Source organism: Schistosoma mansoni, chromosome W (assembly GCF_000237925.1).
Source record: "Schistosoma mansoni strain Puerto Rico chromosome W, complete genome".
NCBI lineage: Eukaryota > Metazoa > Platyhelminthes > Trematoda > Strigeidida > Schistosomatidae > Schistosoma > Schistosoma mansoni.
Window position 1 is genome coordinate 4,287,592 of NC_031502.1, and position 20,966 is coordinate 4,308,557.

Sequence of the window (20,966 nt, forward strand, 5' to 3'; positions counted from 1 at the left end):
GGGTGGCTGAATATGAATGTATTTTGCAGATAAACATAAGCTAAAATAGATAATTACATTTCATGAGTAACCACAGCATAACAAATCGCAATCAGAGGTGATCTCACCACCTATTTTACCAACTTCAACGTCCTTTAGTAGGTAACTGGTGAGTTGGAGTGTTTTTTCTCTACACTCATCATACTTGGATGTAAATACATGGAGTTGACTAAGTTTTTGTAAACAAATGTTGGTAGTTAGTGTTCTCGTATGTTTTATGAATCTGTAAGTTGTTCTCGCCAATTGAGTATATTGTTGTTTTAACCGTAAAATTTTAAGTCCTCACCTAGCAACAGTCTGAGATCACTTGACCTCTCTTAGATGAACTTAATCTCAAAGGCCATAACATAAATCTGTACATTCTGAGCCAGTTATGTCTAATCAATAGTAACACGTTAACAACTGTTCTTCATAGGTCGAATCATACAATTGAGTAGCTGAATTGAGTATTTTGTGATTAATTAATGGATGAACGAAAGTAATCATTATGAAAAACTGTAGTATATGTCACTATGTTGTAAAATTCGGCTTCAAGAAACTACATAATTTCTGTAAGATTTGGATGTCCACTCTTCAATGAAGTTATTCAAATCATCAGTGTATGTATGTCAGAATATTTTAGACATACTTATCAGTGGAATATATCTCTGTTTAGAAAAATAAGATATGCATTTTATTATATCCTAGCTATGGAGAACGGAAAAAAACACCGGAACATATACACTAATGGATGGGTGGGATCAAATCTGTGAGATAAGTTAGCAATAATGTATAAAGCATTCATTAATTAATACGAACGATAGAGATTTACAAATAAGGTAGATGCTTTCGATGGTGTTATTTTATCTGAGCTAGATAGTTTAGTTGTGAGGCCTTCATCAAACGTTTTGCACAACGTCATCATCGTCTACTTCATGTAGAAATAAAATAAGTGAAAAGCTTATCTCCACATGATGATTCAGTCTAGAATGACAGTGCAAGTCCCATAATGAAAATATTTAAATCTTAAAACAAAACACCATCAAAGATTATACAAACATCACATTTCCTCTGAATGTAATCCCTCTTTTTTCTCTTCATGTTATTGTAGAAGTACATGTACAAACTGAAGAAGTGTTTATATCACCAGGTGAACGTGTAGTTATCAACTGTACTGGATCTGTTGGACCAAATGATACATCACAAAAAAGTTTAGAATGGAAATTATTTGATGGTGGTCGTTTGCCAGATGGTAGTCGTTCATTAAAAACACAAGAAGCACAATCTGGCCCATTATGGTATGCTATGGAATCGTTAATATTTGATCCTGTCAATAAACAACATGGTGGTGTTTATGCTTGTTTCATCAGACCATCAATATTGGAGCTAATGAATAAACCTACAGAATTGCATAAGGTCACTGTGACTGTTAGTGGTATGTGTTACATCATAAGTTTTTTTTCAAAATGAATGACTACAATAATTCATATCACTTTAAATCGATATTCAATCAGTCTTAACCCAACCTAGGAACTAAAACGAAAGTGTATGTGTGTGTGTGTGTCAGTTCAGGTTGCTACATCTCATATCAGTATACAGAGAGAAAGAAGAAAGTAATCGCTTTAAAGACACTAGAGGAGAAAGTAGTGAAGCGTTTGAATCGGATCAAAAAATGACCAGTTTACAAATAATGTTGAACTAAGACTGTAAGAAGCAGTAAGGGGTGACTATAATTGTTGCTACGTGAATTGATATCATTTAATATCCTCAACCATAAATTATATTCTTTGGATGGATTCAAAGTATGAAGTCTACACCACTTGGTAAGGGACATAGCTGAATTTTCTTCATAAAATGTCACACTTAACCTTTTCACAACAAACCCCTTTCCTAAACCAGTTTAAAACTTCATGATAGTCGCTCGTAGAACATTTGTCGAACGATCGGAACACAAACCTGATACTTATCGGTCGATATCTCAGTATTGTAGCCAATATCACTAATGTATACTCTCCAATTCGACAACTAGAAGTCACTAATATTCATAATTAAACGAGTGAAGATATCACGAAATCGCATAGGCCGATTAACCTGATCACATTTATAATAGCAAGAACTCCAAAACAGAATGTAGTGTAGTCATCAACTAATAAAAATAATTGTTATATTGGCCAATTACCGTTTATCCTTTATTAAAACAATATGAGATAATATGACAGGTAAGTAATAGAATAATTATAATCAACACTAGACTGAGTAATAAATACTACAGCTTCTGAGCTACTGTGAAAAAACACTCATTGTTTTACAGGCGTTGGATATGTATCTTCACTCAGTAACCAGTCACAACCCTCACATCACCAAGTCTATCTGTAACAGTGCTTACAAGAATTTTTTATAGGAATACAACGTATAAAAAGAGATAACTAAACCATTGGAACGATCTTTTTTCTTCTGGCTTTCAGTGAAATTTGAGGCTTATGAAGCCAAAATAATCTGCAATTTTACTAACATCTGTGACATAGATCATGAATAAGCTGTGTTTTGTTAGAAACGAGATTTCCCTAAGTCATATTGAGAACATGTTGACTGAACAATTTGCTAGATCTAACAGTAGGACACAAATTTTTACTAAATCACTTCTAAGTAATAATAATATGCGATAATAAACTATCAATATAATCACTCCTGTGAAACAAGTTACACTGACCATTGATCCATGTTTTGACGATGTTTCAATTCGGACACAATTCACAGACACCAAACCTCTAGGACACTGAACCGACATCCAACGAAGTTAACGTCCAACTTCAATCAATGCACGATTAGTTGGTGATTTTTTTAAAATTATGAAAACTATGATCCCCACAACCCTATAGTGATAATAATCATGTCCCCTTTGGTGACTAGCTTTTAGATACAATTCCTGTAGTTCTTTAGTGAGAAGCCGTGACCGGTGAAGTTCAACCATGTCAAGTAAGGGACAGTTATCTACCTCAGACAATGGATGAGCGTTACATGAAATCATGAAATGATTGGAGTTAGACACTACCACCGTTGAATGCCGGCTCAACGGTCCAGAGGTTAAGTGTTCGCGCATGAGATCAAAGGCCTTGTATACTATTCCCGGCTGCGGGGTCGCAGACACGGATTGTTGAGGAATTCTATACTAGAATGACACAATTGCCCAGCACTTCCAGGCTTCCAAAGATGGTATAACTAATACTAGTTCATGATTTAAAAACTATGAAAATTCTATAATCTCCATAAAATTCCATAATGATATCCTAAGATTATTATTAGTAGCGTCAAAAATGATATCCATGTAGTCCAACCATACGATTAGACAGACAGTAATAAGCAATGATCCACTGTGTTAAAATAAATTAACGAAAGGGAGTATTCATTATATCCATCGAATTACAGAATTAATAGTTATACATGTTTTAAAAACCGGAACAATACATCTATAAACAACATATTTAATCTCTTTTTCTATATTAATCAGCTTTTGGCCCTGTAACTCGGTAATACTGTCAAGTAAAACTTGATCTGATACCATCTACTCGCTTAGCTTGAACACATCTCCATACTGTCTGCTGAATTTCCCTTGCTTAACTTATATTAGTTCATAAATTCCATACTCTCAGGTCAGGTATTTGACCGGCTTGGTAATTATGCTATCATTTCTCACACTCCTCTATGCTACCTGTATTTATTACGATTAAGTAATCTTGTGATTTTAATCAACGTAAAAATTGATTCCAGGACACCATACATACTAGTAATCTCAATACAATTTAAACTACTTTTGTTGACAATTTTCAACTCATATCATTTTAATTCACTTGGTATTGTTTGTTTGAATCTTACGATGTCTTTAACTATATAAAAACCTTCGTCTAAATTAGATCTGATAGTTCCACAGTATTTGGGCGCCAAGTTGATGTGAGACATTAAATAGAAAGAATGTATTTGTAAAATCCAACGTTCCACCTGGCAATCTGGTCCAAGCTTTTTCAAGGAAATACAATCAAACATGAAAATTATCGAATATAAATAGGTACATGGTTCGTCGGTTCATTGTATACTGAATAGGTCATCCGATCAACGTTAAAATATGTTTAAAGTAGGTATATGTATTAGTGTGTAAGAGACATGTGGTGTGAAACGAAGTGTTAGGATAACATATTGTGTTTATACATAAGTGAGAAGAAATTTCATTTACTATATATTGTCTCTGGTTGGTGAATTTTTAAGAAAACATTTAATTTTATAAATGATAGGAATCAAAATGTCACAGCATGCATAAAATGAAGATAAATAAACAAGATAAAGGAATGAATTCAAAGAGGAAGAATGTATTCGTAACTGAATATTTGTATTCCAGTTAATTGTTTAATAAATTCAGATAAGACAACTGATCGTAACCATTGAATGTAATTATTATTACTCAGATAATACGAGATAGATAAAATGGAAAAGGAGTTCAGGTTTTACTTATTAATGATTAGTTGCCATGGTGCAGCTAATTCTATTCCATCTCTTCTATTAATACTGTTTGGATTTACCCATATGTGTGGGGCCTCGGCTGTTAGTCTCTCTTTGTAAGAATTAAAGCCTTTTTGAAGAACTTTTCTGCTCATTGGAATCAATTTTATGACCCAATTCAATCGAGTGCAATGCTAGCACTGACTTGCTCTCAAGTTTTCATACATCATCTGAGGACTCAGGAATGTGCTTTAAGCATAGTTTGTGTTCCTTGATGTTTCATCTACATATTTTGCATTACAGTCACTACATTTGATTTCATAGACACAATTTTGTTGTCCCTCCTAGTGTATTGGATCTTTGATTCTCATTAGTTTTGATATTAAAGTATTGTTTGTTCAAAAGAATACTCTTATATTTTGAATAGTTAGGATCTTTCTGATCTCTTCTGAAATACCTTTACGATATGCGATCACCACTGTGTTAACCCATTCTTTCTTCTTAACTCTTTTTTTAATAATATCGTTTTGTTTTCCGTTCTTAATTATTTTTATAAAATCCTTCGGATAATTGTTCATCATTAGATTGGATATAATTAAATTCATTTTCATTTCTATACCATTTGGTTCAGTGACAAGTTTTTGAACTCTTGTGATCAATTTTTTGGCCATTGTCACTTTGGCACAGTGTGGATGTCTTTTAATTCTAAAGTCATTTGTCCTAACAAATGATTTGATTTAATGAGTTTTGTAAATATTAGCTTAGTTTTTCAAGGTGGTATTCGCCACATACTGGTGTCAATTTAAATATCACTGATAATGAGGGAAAACTGGACATTTGTGTCATCTTAGTAAAGGATCATTCAAAGCTGTATATGCAGGACGCCACCATGAATATATATTACCTAGAGACCTGAGACGAATGCTTGAACAGTGAGAGTGTGTAACATTGGATGTCAGTCCAGTGGTTTAAACATTAGGCGCTCTTACTGAGACCTAAATGTTTTGGATCTATTCCTTTGCGAAATCATGGATACGTACTGCCGAGAGGTTCCATACTTAGACGAAGTAGCTTCCCGGTGTTTCCTGCTTTTCATTGGTCTCTTCACTGAAACCAATTTCTATCGATCACTGTCTGTGAATCAGGCTTTTAAATGTCAGATCTGATCAGAATTTATTCAATCAGAAATTTCGGTAAACTGGCTTGTAGGCTTCTGTACTTTAACTAATCATAATTTCCAAATAACTATCATCAACACTTTTATATAATTATTGTTCTCTATTAATTTCATGCGCCTGGTAGACTTGGAAGTTGATATTAATTCGAAAATTGTTGAATTCGGTGAAAAAATTATTATCACATGTCGTACAGCTAGTCCTGGACAGTTAGACTGGATGTTACCATCTGGTGAGAAAGTTGAAATCATGAATGAAATGAAATCAGACGATGATAATGATGATCAACCATACACTATAAAAGATGAAAATGACGATGTAAAATTGTCAATTAAATTAATTATACCAAAAGTTAATTTGAATAAAGTTGGCAAATACACATGTTTGCATTCACCATCAAACAATAAACAAACATTTAGCTTGAAAATGAAAGAAGGTATGTTTCTCTGTTTTTTATTGAGTGGTTAAAAGAATGATTGATCACTGAGTAGTGGCCATTGATATGTTCGTCTAGTTCTACCTTTGGTACTAATCAGATATTATTGGTCAGTTTGCAATGTGAACACCAGTCTATGTTACCTAACATCAGTTTGGGCAGCCGGATTGTATCACTAACTCTCAAACTGAGTGTGACTCATAACCACGTAACTAATGAACAAGTTAATTAAACTGATTAAAATCTTCATAGTTTTATTCACGAAATAATCTTAGCTAGAACACTATTGAAAGTCTTGTTTCGTTCTATTATAGACTGAGGGTTGTGTGTTGCCGTAAATTGATCGAAGTTAGATGGATGCACTATTGGCTGGTGACTCTGAGGTCTATAGGTGAAGATTTCTTATGCAAGTATTTGAGTCCTAAGTTTGATTCCCGGTTGCGGGACCATGGATGCGTACAGCTGAGAAGTTTCATACTAGTACTGAGAAAGACCATTCAGTGGTTCCAGGTTTACAAAGGTTGTTGAGCTAAAATCGTTTTTTTTATTAAAACAATGAAAGTTACGTAATTTCCACAAATTCCCCTATACTAAATCAAAGAAAATTCGCCACTGTGTGCACTATGTTGAACAATAAATATTATATTTAAAATGTTGTTTGGATTTGATTGTCAGTGTCTGTACATTCAAAAGTACACTTTCTTTCATTATTTCATGGCGTCAGTAACTAACACATAATTATACTTTTTGTGTATTTTGTAAGTCTAATGAGATTGCCTTATTCGAATTCCAATCGTTTCTGATGGTGTTTTATTAAATTTCAAGTACATACTGCTAAAGGATATATTTCCAAAATCAATTATTTGTGAATTCTGATTGTTATTCAAAGTAAACTATACTGCCCAAGTGATCAGATTTTTGAGAAGGTCTCATCAAGATTTGAGCGAAATCCCATAAGTGATTGAAGATACCTTTGAATGTATTTTGAAACAAAGTTTGAAGTGAGAAAAATTCTGTCAATAAATACTCCCTGAGATGCTTGAAATTGATAAACTGATATAATAAGTGGATTAAAATATTTTCATTTTCCACAATATCATATGATTGACCACTGAGATTATGGTATTTTTGGATTGAATACTCAATCAATGTGCTATGCACAGACTGGATCACTTCACACCAGATGCAGGATTGACGAGCGGTAATAGAGAACCAGAGGAGACAGACTATACAATACTTCATTCAACACAATTACAAGCAGTTTACACTCAGTAAAAAATAATTTATTGAATAGTTAGTGAGCTGAATATCTATCTGTACACAACCAGTAGCTAATCACAACGTACTTTCACTTGCCGCACATCATAGCAAGATTAAGGCTTAATTTGACAGATTCTTGAAATAACGATGAAAATTTGATCATATCCTTTATATATTTGTTGATTTTAAATGATCCTTGTTCTCCCGAATATAATGTATTCCTGTCTAGGATAATATTGTACTTTGTTTCATATCATTTATCTTTCAACTGTTCCACCGACTTTTAGTGATTATAAATAATCGACAAGAATTATTAGACCTATGTTTCTTTCTAAACTAGGCATTCGTCAGAGAAGCGTATCCTTAAGATGCATTCGGTACGATTGGAATCTATGTCAATCTTTTGTTTGCGTTTTGGTCCATGATGAAAATCATAAAAACCCCTTTCAGCATAAGTCTAAACGTCCTATTATTAGTGTTATACTGTGTTTACAGTTCAAAAGTCGTATTTACTAACTGTAATAGATTATTGTTCATTTCCATTAATTGACCATTAAAATTTTGAGCAATACAAAAAATCCGGTACTTGCACACAATTATTAGTATTTCAATACTGTTTATTTAAGTTGAAGAGGGACAGTTATTTGGTGCGACACGGAAGCATAAACATCGAATGTCCAGGTCAACTAGAATATATTTAATCTGCTCGATATATATATATATATATATATATATATATATATATATATAAATTAAGTTATTGAGACGAAAACCATGATAAACAGTTTACTTGATAAACGTCCGAACTAAGGTTAACATATATCAATCCTATCCCCCATCAAATTACTTCTCATCCTTAGCAATAATCTGATCTCATCATGTAAAACATTCTTCAATATCTTCAGAAACTAGGCTTTTATGCTACTTCATATAAATTTGCGAACTTGAAATAGTTTGTTATAATCACGTACACACCTTATGTCCTCGAATTTAACTCGTCAGGAATTACAGGGACAGTGAATAGAAGATCTGTTTTTATCAATACAGTCAATTGACATATTTTAAGGTTATAAAATCTCTCTGAAGTCTTTACGGCACTCACTGAAACGTTTGATCCACGTGAAAAGAACTGATTTTTTTAAATGCATTAACCTATGTTTTACTAAAAGATGTAATCTTCAACATTTTTCCTATTTATTTCCTTTCTCCCAGTTATTAAGTTGGTCAAATCCCCTGAAAGTTCTGATAAACCTGGAAAAACTCTCATCCTTGATTGTACTGCAAATTTGGGTAATTTACATCAATCAGTTGTTTGGTATAAACGACCAAATTCAAATTCACCATGGTTAGAAATAACTGAAGCAATACAAACTATTGAACATATTACCATTCAACAAAAGAATCCTGAAGATACATTATCATCAGGCGTTTGGTTGTCAGAATTAAAAGTAAAAAATTCACCTGGAATTATTGGTGAATTTATGTGCACAATACAAAATATTCAGACAACAATGAACATTGAACGAATGGAAACCGGTAGTATAATGACGAATGATAATGATTTTTCTAAAATTACACATGCAACCATTAAGGTATCCTTGAAATCTGGTAAGTGTAATATTACAAAAATGTTTATTTATTTGTATAATTTGTGAAGACTTGTATTCTTCCAGATATATTGATATTAAAGGTTAAAATTAATCAAATTCTATTAACGTGTATACATTCCAAGCAGATTACTTTTGTTATTATCATGGAGTCACTTGGTTCGGTAAAATTAGTTTTTTTGTCTGCTAGTGGAATCCAGGACACGTGTTGTATCCTGTTTAGGATTCGTCATTTCAATAAACTTACATTACAGTGGTAATTTTCAGACTGGGATTTGAATTTGGAACCTTTATCATCAAACACTAATATATTTTCAACTAAACTACTGAATCCAAGTAGCCACTAACATGCACAACGAGTATATAACGTTTATTCTGAAGCGTCTTTGTTTTCCTGTTATTAATGTTAAGAGTTGTAACTGAACATTCAGTAGATTTGTATACTATCGGTGAATAATTGAAAATAATATTGAAATAATTAAAATGAAGAAATAATTGGACTAGTTATTTATTTATCATAGTAACCACTTGCATTTATCTATACAGAAAGAAATTTATTTGTTTATGTAATATATATGTAGTATTTGCCATATATTGACCTCAGTTGAGAACCAGGAAGCGCACTGATAGACTGTTAAACTACTGTATTCAGTTATATAATAATTTGAGGTTTCAATGAGGAAAAATCAATTAATCAGGCATTAAACTTCATCTCTGTGGTAGAGTACAGGTAATTTGAAGGAGAGATTTTGTTTATTTAATATAGTACTGTTGTAAATTGTAAAATACAATCGGAAATCCCTAATCATTATTTCAATTACATTCATAAAAGATTTACAAGTCTCAATAAAAATGAAGTTTCAATAAAGCGGAAGCTAATGTCCACACTGAGATACAAATTTTAGTATCTTGTGTTCCACATAAAAAATTGTACCCACCGTCCTACTAAGCTGAAATAACCATTGATTTTTTCAACGGATAAAAATACTAGTTTCCAGTCGTTGAAATCCAAAGCTACAATGGATTAGACCATAATTAATAGAAAAAGCACTATATTTTCCCTAAAATCTAATCATACAAATCTACATTTTATTGATTAAAAACAAACTCTGCCTAATAAATAAAATTCTTCATCAAGGCCACCTTTTTCAATTGTACAATATGATAAGAAGGAGAGTACGGGTTTAGGTATCATTTTATTCTTCTAAATAATCAAATTAGTTTCACTGTGATGAATTAATTAGTCGAGTTAAAACTTTCTACACTTTCAATTAAATGTTTCGTGAAACTTTACCGATATTATAAATCTTCAGTTTGGCGTTGTGGAGTTCAACCGTGTTGGGTGCGATGTAGTTATTCACCAAAGATTGTCGCGCAACATCGCTGATTGGTTAAGGTTTGACATAGGAAAGATTAATTGTCGTCTCCAAATTACTGTTTCTGAACATGTAACTAAATGGTTGCAAAAACAAATAAAATCAAATGACCCAATATGAGTAGATGGTAAATATCCATCCCTTATCTACTGCCAAACACATAGTTGAAACAGGTCATTAGATTGACCTTGACATAGTTTTTGTATTGTTGTACAAAAGTGTAAAAGGGCGTATACTGATGTTTATAGAACCTTCGGAAATCTGAAAACTCACTTCCCCTTTACGTATTCAAAAACAGTTCCCATCTTTACCCTACCCTGGTAATATTAGCTTATTATCCAGCGTTTTTCATATTATTTTCTTCATTATCTTTGTCTCCCCTCACCCTCCATTTCTAGTCTAGTTGACCTTTTATCTTTATATATGAATGATTTTAACAAGTATGTGTGTGATCTGATTGTTCGAAATATATTGCGCTAATACATCGTATAGTTCTGATAATCTTCGTCTTCTTATTACACTATCTAAATTTATCGAAGGGACTAAGTGCTTTAAATTTCTTAAAAGGAGACTCCATGCACACAATATTGATCATTATTACTCAGTATATATAATCACTACAAATTTTAATGCTACTTTTAGATAATTGTTTTTCTAAGTTTCAATGACGAACTGTTCTTAGCTAGACCACCACTTCGAAGTTAAAATCAGTTCGTGTTTTAAACTATAGACATTCCGCAATCTATACAAAACCTCATATTACTGATGGTTATTTTTCGTTGTCAATATTCAAATATTTTTAATTATAGTTTTGAAAATACTTACTCCAATAAAATTGGAAAACGGTCAGATTAGTGTACATTGTCAAGGATACCCAGCACATTCTAAAGATCGTCTACAATGGGTCTACATTCCATTGAATACTGATAATAAGTCAGATAAGGTTATTACGATTGTACATTCCAATCCAAAAGATGAAGAAAATGATCAAGAATCTGATGGGAATACGAAATCATTGGACGAAAAAGTTAGTAAATAGATATTCCTTTATTGTGTTATAACTTACCAAGGTGTTGATGTGTTATATCTTCAAAAGTATAGATTCATACATTATTTTGCAACGCTTGTGATTGTATCATTATTATAGGAGCAACTGTATTATTTAATCCAATAACTGATTACTTCGCCATTACTACCTGTATGATCAGTGATCTAATTTATCAGTGACTAATGAACAACGGTCGAACCCTTAATGCCTATCTGTCCTCCAGCTACTTTAGTGTTCAGTCAGAAGAAACTAGCAACTAGATAAATTTTTTTATTTTGTAACTGATCAAAGTAGGGCTAAAATGTGATGAAAGCCTTGAAATAAATGAAATCAATCAATCAGAATGAATTTATGCCCGATTTTTAAGACGGAATTGCAGATAGTCTACTTCAGGATCTTATGTTCATAACGATGGTTTCGTGGTCTCATGGTACATTCCTTGGAGAATATCGGACGAAAAATATTGTCATAATTGTTTTCTCAGAGAAATAATAATTTATAGATCGTATTACTCACATATTTATCTCAGTTAGGGTTCCATTAAAAATCGGGGAGACATTTTGGGTTGTTTTGTTCTAGTTTTGGATTTCTCATCACCGACCCATCTACGAGCCTACCTATTACTGAGTCAAAGATTTCCAGATTCCAGTGTGAGCACTTAATTACTATTTTGTCATCCAATGGTACAATTCGAACTTCGATCTTTGTCAAATATAGCTTGTAAATTAAGTCAATCTCTATAAATACTCTTTTAAATAAAATAATTGTTTGAAAATTTGCTTCAATTTATATCAACCTACTTCAAATTAAACTCTATACATACTTTGTTAACCAATTAGGAAATTGATGAAATCGTCAGTTTAGCATTTCAACTAACTGATAGCATACCAGCGACATGGCCAGGTTCAACTGGACCTCAGCAACTTGTACAATCAGGACTGATTGAACAAGAACATCAACCAAAACAAATGTATACTGCAGAACGTTTAAGTTTAATATTTGACAGTAAATATGCAGAAAAAGTTGCCGATGGTATTTTATCATGTCGTTACGTAAGACCGAAAGGAATTCTTCCAATGGATTCAGATGAAGCAGCTGAATCATTGTCGAAAGTTACCATTCCTGAAACTAACGACGATAGTGACGAAATACTTGAGAAGAGTGAAATTCCCATGAAAACATTATTGGGTAAGTCAATATTGCTATGAATATTTCATAATGAAGTTCACTTCTTATCACATCCAACATTTGACTGTTTCAAAACAATTTCTTACTAAAATACATCAATTATCTGCGTGCCCATTAGACGTAACTTTCCAAATCTTCAATTGATTTTTCTTGGTTGTTTAAATCTCCCCACTAATGTTAAGTACTGCAATGTAGCAGTCTATTTTGGGATAGATGACAGAGATGGATGGTGGCTAGCTGTGGAATCTAAGACGCATGTTATGTCCTATTCGGGACTCGGCAGCTAGATGTACTTGCATCTCAGAGTTGATGTTCATTTTGGGATAACGCTATGGCGTTTGAAGTGAATGGTACTGGGTTCCAGTCCCATATGTGGGATCGTGGATACACACCCATTAGTTACTGGTTTTCATTGGTTTTCCAACTTAGATAGATTCGTGATTTCAATTTCGGTTTATGATTAATAACAACAACATATGCCAGATACATAAACCGTTACACCTTTGTTTTTCTCCATTTGTTTGTTATTGCTTGTATGTTTAATTATATTTTCCAGATGCAAAACAAGGTGATGACAATGACAATTTGTCAATTTTAAAAAGTTCTCTCAATGAGGAACCAGATGAGGTACAATCAGATGATAAAAAAAATAATACAGAGAAGAAATCAATTTCATTGTTACTCTATATGAATCTTATGGCTTTAATGATTATTTTTATGCGTAATTGAAAATTTTCCGGCTAATTCAAAGCCAAAGACAAATAAACAAATGGAAAGATTTCTTAAAGAAGTAAATTGATTACATTACATTAGTCAGAGCATGAACAATGATTATTATTATTAGTTTTGCTTCAACACATGCTTTCCTTTCCGTTTCTTTTTTTGTTTTCATTTGGACTGATTATAGTTCTCGTTGTTTTTAGTGTTATTGTGTTTTTCGTCTTCGTTATTTTCCTAAATTGTATTCTCGACCACCTCTATTCACCCACAACCATATAAATGTATACACGAAGAGAACTTATTTCAGTGTAAGTAGTTGAATAGATATTGGATAGGCGTCATTCTGTATGCCTTTTCTAGTTATTTTTAGTGGTTCCAGACCGAATTTATTTTATTAAATTAATCTATTCATAGTCTTTAGTTGAATATCGAATTTTATCGCTTAAGCAGTCAGAAGGAATATTTATTTCTATTGCTTCATTCTTTTTATTTCAAACTATCATCTCGTTTGTGTTGTGTTCACTCCCTCAGCACACACACACACACACCTCAAATCTTATATGAGATAAATATGCCTAATCTTGGCTCTTTTTTCGCGGTTTCCATTAGTCGAATTGACCCACTGAAGTTATGTATTTCCCAGAAAAAAACAATTTACTTTCCCTTGCATTATTATTAGATGTCATTTTACAATACAATCTATATAGTTGATGGTGATTTCTCTCGATAAATATTTATCCGTTTATTTTTTCTTGAGTGTTGTTTATTCATTCATTTTATTTCCTACAACTCCATTTTAGCCTAGAAAATAACTAGCATTCCGTGTCATGAATAGAATATTATTATCTTATTAGACAATTAGATAGATAGATCAGTAAAATATATCCCTGGTTAATGTTAGTCCGATGGTATATCTTGTTGAGATATATTTCGATGAGATATCGCTTTGGGCTTGCATCATTTTTGTTTGCTTATTCCACCGATCAATTTTTTGTCCAAAACTTCCCTTATCTTACTTTACGTATTTATCTGTCGCTTGTTGTTTATGTGAATCGCTAAACAAAAAACAAATGATCCATAAAAATATTAAATTATGGTGACTGTTCTTCACATTATTATTATTATCACCATTAAATAATGCTTTAAATGTTGTTACTATTGTCAATCACATCCTCCCTATTCACTAGTGTTCGTATTGTTCTTTTTTCGATTGCAGCTAAAAATATTTGTGCAAATATCTACATACCAGAGCTCATATAACCACTACTATTATTAATATCATTATTGTTATGATTCTCGGTTACTTCATTAATAAGACTAAACAGCCTACACTCTTCTTTGATTGCTTTTCTGTAGTTGTTTTTATCATAATTATACCTGTCTTGTTATATTTTGGAAATCGGAACACCAAGAGAATCATGCAAAAGAAGTACAACTTAACAATAAATTAATCTTATCACCCTTTTAATTTATCTCTGGCTAATTTCTTCCTTTACAGTGGGTAATCTTTTTTCTGATTAAGTCAACGAACGATGATGCATTAAATCATTTTGTCATTTATTTTTTATGTGAATATATCCGTTGACGTAGATACTTTGTTTTTGTGCATTTGTTTTTACCTATCGAAATCTAAAATAAGTAGTATAAACTGCAACTTAGGATTTGTGCTGGGTTAGTCGGAAATCTTTGCAACGATTTCATTTACTGCATTCACAGTTAACTATTTATCAAAAATAATAGTCTGTAGTAAAATAGAGTGACGTTGAGCAATTTTAAAAAGTTGAATTGATATCGTCCCATAAACTGTTTACAAAAACTAGATATTTAAATGAAGCTATAAAATAATCCGACAGATAATAAAAAACGTCAATGTGGAAATAACTGTTCACTTGATAAATATTTAAAATAGGAAAGTAAGAAGTTATAATGTTGGCTAATTAGTAATTGTAGAAGATAATTACAAAGGAGTGGAAAAGGGAAAGCGAAAGATTAAGGAGGATAGTAAACAAGGTATGATACACAATTGTTAGACTTTAATTGATGGTCAGGTAGAGCCTCTGTTGTGCATATGTTTTATAGTTGTATTCTTTTTTAAATCAAATTTTCTTAATGTATAGACTAATTTGAAGGAGGACTTCAGTGTAACTAAGTGACCAGAATTAACTAGATATTCAGGGATTGATCTTTAGACTGAGTTTTATATTCCTTACATAACCAGGCAGACAGATATCAAGATATGCGCTTCAAAGGAGCTCTCCTTGTGTGGTGAATATAGCCTGTCTGTATGACTTCTCTATGCATTGATCAAGCTTCGATCATTTCCCAAACAATATAAATGAAGCTAATTGGAATTTTTTGGAAATATGTACATAATCGACCTGATGAACCATTTATCATAATCGGATGTCTAAAAAACCAATATGACATTTTGACCGTTTGCTTTAATATATCTAACATAGTTACTAGCTCATATCTCACTGTCACAGTATCTTTAAGAAAATAAATGTAATTTAGTATCCAAGACCAAATCTCTATACACGACTTTGAGCGACAGTGAAGTTTGAAGTATAGCGTAATCTGTCTCCACTATACTGACGAACCAATTAGATTTCACGTGGCGATTTCGAGGTTACGAGGTATGTTTAAAAAGGAAATTTCTATCTTAGATCGTTTAATTATGGATTTGAATAAGGATGTTACGATTCATGGCTACCATTGTTTGTGATTATGTTAATGGAATGAATAAAAGACGATGTATGGATTCTCGAGATGACAATCGTGAGATGTAATGTACGTTAACAAAGGAAATTGGTGTGAATGAGATTTTCTTTGCTCTTTTGAAACTGAGATTGTGACAATATAACACTTTTTATTCACTGAATAGTCATACCACTGGTAGCGATTTCAACACCTTCAGCGAACCTGACTCTTGCATAGGAATCAAAATGGTGTCGATACAAATGTTCAGGAATGTTTTCAAATTTTAATCTACAACTTGTAGGTTTCGATAGTTTTACAGAAACCGATAAAATTGTTGTTAGTAACCGGAAGTATATTTATGGAAGGAGCAATATCCTGGAATATTTCCTCTGACCTAATAAGCCTTCGGGATTTTGGACAGAACTATTGCATTTGAAATCGAGTGGTTCCAACCTTAATACCTATCAACAGAAAATATATCTAATCAGGAACGCTGATCTATTTTGAGGATTGGAGAGCGTACAGTTAATCAAAATAGTGTTTTCCCCCATAAGTATTACTTCGTTAAACCTAAAACAGGCGTTCACACTAATAACACTGAGACCTTTCAGTTACAACTAAAGGGTTATCATACATCCATAATTTAAATGCTCTGTAGTCAGAAAATTGAACTCTTATATCGTATATACTGTGATTTTAAAATCCACAAACCAATTCCAAATTATCATAGTTTCACTAATCATTTAAACAGTTTTGATATGTTCTGTTTTTTTCGCTATCTGTAATCACTTATCCTATCGTATCACCTACATACTTATCGATACACATTGGATAGAATGAAGCTAGCAACGGAATCTAGGATGCGCGTTTCGTCCTGTTTGTTGTTCATCAGCTGGATGGACCCAGATACCATAGTTGATCTTGACTGTGGGACTCGAAACCACTTCAGTTCTCTTCAAAACACCAAACCGTTACACACAAAGTTACTGAGTCCAGATAGGCACTCACTTGTTCTATCTCAGCTTATGCTATAATGGCAATATAGGGTGAACCTGCACACAATAAATGCAGCCCGATCGAGACTGATAGAGTTCCAGTCGGAATATTAACAACGGGATACTCCAAACCAACTCGATTTGAATTAACATTCTGACTTGTTATTAAGTAGGTGAAACTTTTCAAAGTCTCCTGACATCGTCCGTATAATGAATATAACAGCATCGGCTAGCTTTAATAACTAACCATTTAAACGGGAACAAACGAAGCGGAGAATAAACATACAATACGTTCAGATTATAATGGTCGAATGCCTTAATTCATCATGTTATATCACTTCACTCATTGTAATAAATTTATATATCCTTTAACTGAATAGGTAAACCCAATTATAACAAATAGTTAATAAAACAAAAATCTCTTCAAAGTACAATGAAATTATTAAAATAAAGTAAACATTAAAATTTCTTCTTCTGTTTCGTTGTTGTTGTTAACAGAACCAGTTATATTGAAAAGTAAAAATATGTTTTTTTAATAATCCAATATTCAAAGAATAAACATTTAATATCAGGGAAAATCAATAAAAATCAAAAACTGTTGTTTTCTATGAATATTGATTATTGAAAAAAAGAAGAAGAAACTTTTTTGTCTTTCTCTTAATTGAATGATCATCCATGAATTATAATGATAACTTTCATTGAAAATCACTTATATTTTGTTCAATATTATTTAATATGTTGGTGATTATGATGAGTATATGATGAATCTTCATTCCAGTGATATTTAAGTCTAGATGTATGATCAATTTCATATGAATTGAACTGATCCAAAGACGGATTCCATTGTGATGGAGAATTTCCATTAACCTGTAGATAGATAATACAATAAGTAAATATAAAATGAAATTTTTTGAATAGAGATGTATTTCTATAGAATTATTGAATGAAAATGAACAGTATGTGTGAGTAGTTATTTATTATTATTATTGTTAGCTTTATTCAATATTATGTTTTTGGTACAATATAGAATTCTCAGCACAAAGTAATTCAACAAGTTTCCGTTTCTTAGTTCTTCGTCCTTCCTGACGTAAATATTGAGTGATCGCCAGTTAGAAGTTAGCAGTCCAGTCAATCGACATCTGGATAATGTACATTCTTCTAGCTGCATATTGCCAGCAACCACGATATCTCTGATTAGGCCTTCTGTAACCTTTACAACGAAAGGTCTTACACTTTTCAGAAACGCACCTGAATAGGTTGTGTGATTAATAGGCATAATGATGTATTAAAACGAACGAAATTAGATAACTTGTTGAAACATCTAGATGACAGGAACAGGTAGCCCAGATGTTTAAACAGTTCGGATAAAGAAAATACAAACATGTTAATCTCTGCACAGCACAACCCCTTTAATTTTGTACTATATACATGGATAAAAGAACACATGACTAACGAATCAATCTGATTTAGCAGTCAAATAGAAAACCCAATTGGGGGCAGCTTGTATCTTATTAAGAACCGAATAAGACTCACCAATGTTTAATCACTAACATAGAAAGATTAAATAATAGTGACTGTGATTTATGGGCTTTTAAAAGTAACTTAAATATTCTTGATATTTTGAATTAAAGAGCTGATTCCATAATCCTTTACACATGTTTACATGGCATTCTATTTTATTTCTAAATATTACTCCTAACCTAAACCCCTTACCGCGATTCCTAATCTTAGCGCTAACTCATAACGCCAACTTCCAACACTGAATCTTAACCGCAATTCTAAAACATAGTCCCAACCCTAAGTCCTTACTCTACTTCCTAACTCTTACTTTAACCCTTAGTCCTTATTATTTAGCTAAACTGTTAACCCTGAATCCTCATCTCAACCACTTTTGGTTTTTCCAAGCAATAAATTATTCATTTATATCGCTTGCATTCTGATTGGCTGAAAATAGACTAAACTTCCTCTATGTCGCTCTAAGAGTAATTGAAGATCATTAGTGAAGCAATAGTGGCAACTAACTAAAACATTTTCCGTACTTCTTATCATTTCACCATTTACCTAACACATGTTCGTCGATGAATGTCGGCTGGATTTATATTATCATGGATTGGATGCGTAAATTACAATTCTATCTATGCTCACTCTAAGACGGATGCTATCACATATCAGTGAATAAGCCCTTAGTTTGGAATATTTTGTACATCCGTTTAGGAAGTAAGACAAATATTTCAGGGCAGAAACTTTTCATTTCGGCAGTTCAATATATACACATTCGCTCACCTCATCCTGTGAAGCCATGTTTATAGATCATTCATAAAGCAAAATTCCTACAGAACGTCTGAGTAAAGTACTGCACAAAACTACAAAATCTTCTACTTGGTAACACGTAGTAATTACATAACCCATCAAATTTGTTAGTAGATATTATTTATTAGATAAAAGTTAATTTACTGAAAGATTTACACATATACAATTTATCCATGACGAAAGCCTTCAGAAAACGCAACATGAAACCAGACCTATTTGTACAGTAACTATTTTTATAGACGATTTTTTTTGTTGCAATTACATGCAACTAATGTATTTCCCTAATGGATTTGCATTTATGAATTGCAGTCTACGATAATATGTATACGGTTTATTCTAAATATTTCATTCAGTTCATATGAAAATTGTAAATATTTCGGATTGAGTAGCTGCCTAACAGAAAACACCTCTGCACTAAAATCGGCATCAGTTTGTGGAAAAAAAGAATTAAATCAGATTTTTATTTTAATTCACAAAGGAAAAGTATGTTTCTTAATTATTTCATGTGTTCAATAGTAGTAGGAATGTTTGAGCTTACCATCCGTAGTCTATCATGTAAATTTTAAGATTTTGCAGTTAAAGGCAAACCCATAAAGTCTATATATCAGTGCTTAGCACAAGGTACTTAAATTAAATTAGTCGATGTTATACATAGAAAACAGTGGATTTAATGTTGATCACATATTAAATGTGAGAAGTTGAAATGTTATGATAAGTAGATGAATAAAAACTCACTTCATGAGTATAACGGAAAATAAGCTAAATGTCATGTCAAGGTTACTGTAATAACGGTCAGAATAACAAAATTTGGTTTGGTAAAGTTACACATTCCTTTTCTAGGTAATAAGAAATAGTTATCAGAAAACCCTGCTTGACCTAGTCTTCATGCTAGTTGATACACGCGAGCAAAGAGAAACTATGATCTTGAGGGGACTGTTTCTCCACCCTTTGGTATACAAACCCACTCTACTCAACTTCATAATATAAGGTACACCTTACTGACGAGTGCCGACTAACATGAAACCTATGTCCAGTATTTCCTGCCGCCTACCTTTAACTATCTAACTTCTCGGCATAGTACATAAGATAGTGAGTCATTCATTTGCAATTTGAATGAAAGAATTTTGAATAAGGCTAAATGCCTAGATAAACATGATAATAGTCACTACTCAATGGTCAATAAATTATAAAGTTGTATCCGCAATAAGCACTATTTATTAAGAAGAGAGAAAACAGAGTTTACCATGCAAGGTTACTTAAAATGAACGTCTATAAACCATAGTTGATGTAGCCTATGTAATTAGAAATGAAATGATTCTATCGTTGAATAAGTCAAATAAAAAGTGTGAGTACACCTTAAGTTTATACGGTTAACTATCTTCATGATAATAATATAATCCTAAACAGACTGGCATACATGAATAAAAATAGTTGACTGATTTAGAGAAGTTCGCACGAAATTTATAACAATAATAAAACAATGAAAAAATTTGATTTAATAAATCCATGTCAGTTATCATACAGGAATAAGTTAGAGCGTGTTTTTTTCTTTTCTAAAAAAAAGGCCGAAATAAATCTTTTATAATTAATGTGTGTTTCCGTTCTCATGATAATCACTGTATGCTCTCATGTATCTGCTCAT

General features: G+C 32.2%; 2 protein-coding genes across 2 annotated transcripts in view; one reads left to right on the forward strand and one right to left on the reverse strand.

Moving 5' to 3' along the window:
- The window catches only part of Smp_017730 (200-kDa GPI-anchored surface glycoprotein), a 115,300-nt gene extending 100,389 nt beyond the window's left edge, over positions 1-14,911 (forward strand). The window contains exons 16-21 of the mRNA XM_018799968.1: positions 1,129-1,453; positions 5,812-6,120; positions 8,593-8,988; positions 11,173-11,390; positions 12,251-12,599; positions 13,156-14,911. Of these exons, the coding sequence (XP_018653828.1) occupies positions 1,129-1,453; positions 5,812-6,120; positions 8,593-8,988; positions 11,173-11,390; positions 12,251-12,599; positions 13,156-13,328 (1,770 nt within the window). The 3' untranslated portion in view covers positions 13,329-14,911. The remainder of the gene's footprint in view (positions 1-1,128; positions 1,454-5,811; positions 6,121-8,592; positions 8,989-11,172; positions 11,391-12,250; positions 12,600-13,155) is intronic.
- Positions 14,912-17,740: 2,829 nt separating this feature from the next.
- Smp_017720 (putative zinc finger protein) overlaps positions 17,741-20,966 on the reverse strand; it is a gene marked incomplete at both ends in the record, with an annotated part of 17,918 nt that continues 14,692 nt past the window's right edge. Inside the window, one exon of the mRNA XM_018799969.1 lies at positions 17,741-17,881. Within this exon, the coding sequence (XP_018653829.1) occupies positions 17,741-17,881 (141 nt within the window). The remainder of the gene's footprint in view (positions 17,882-20,966) is intronic.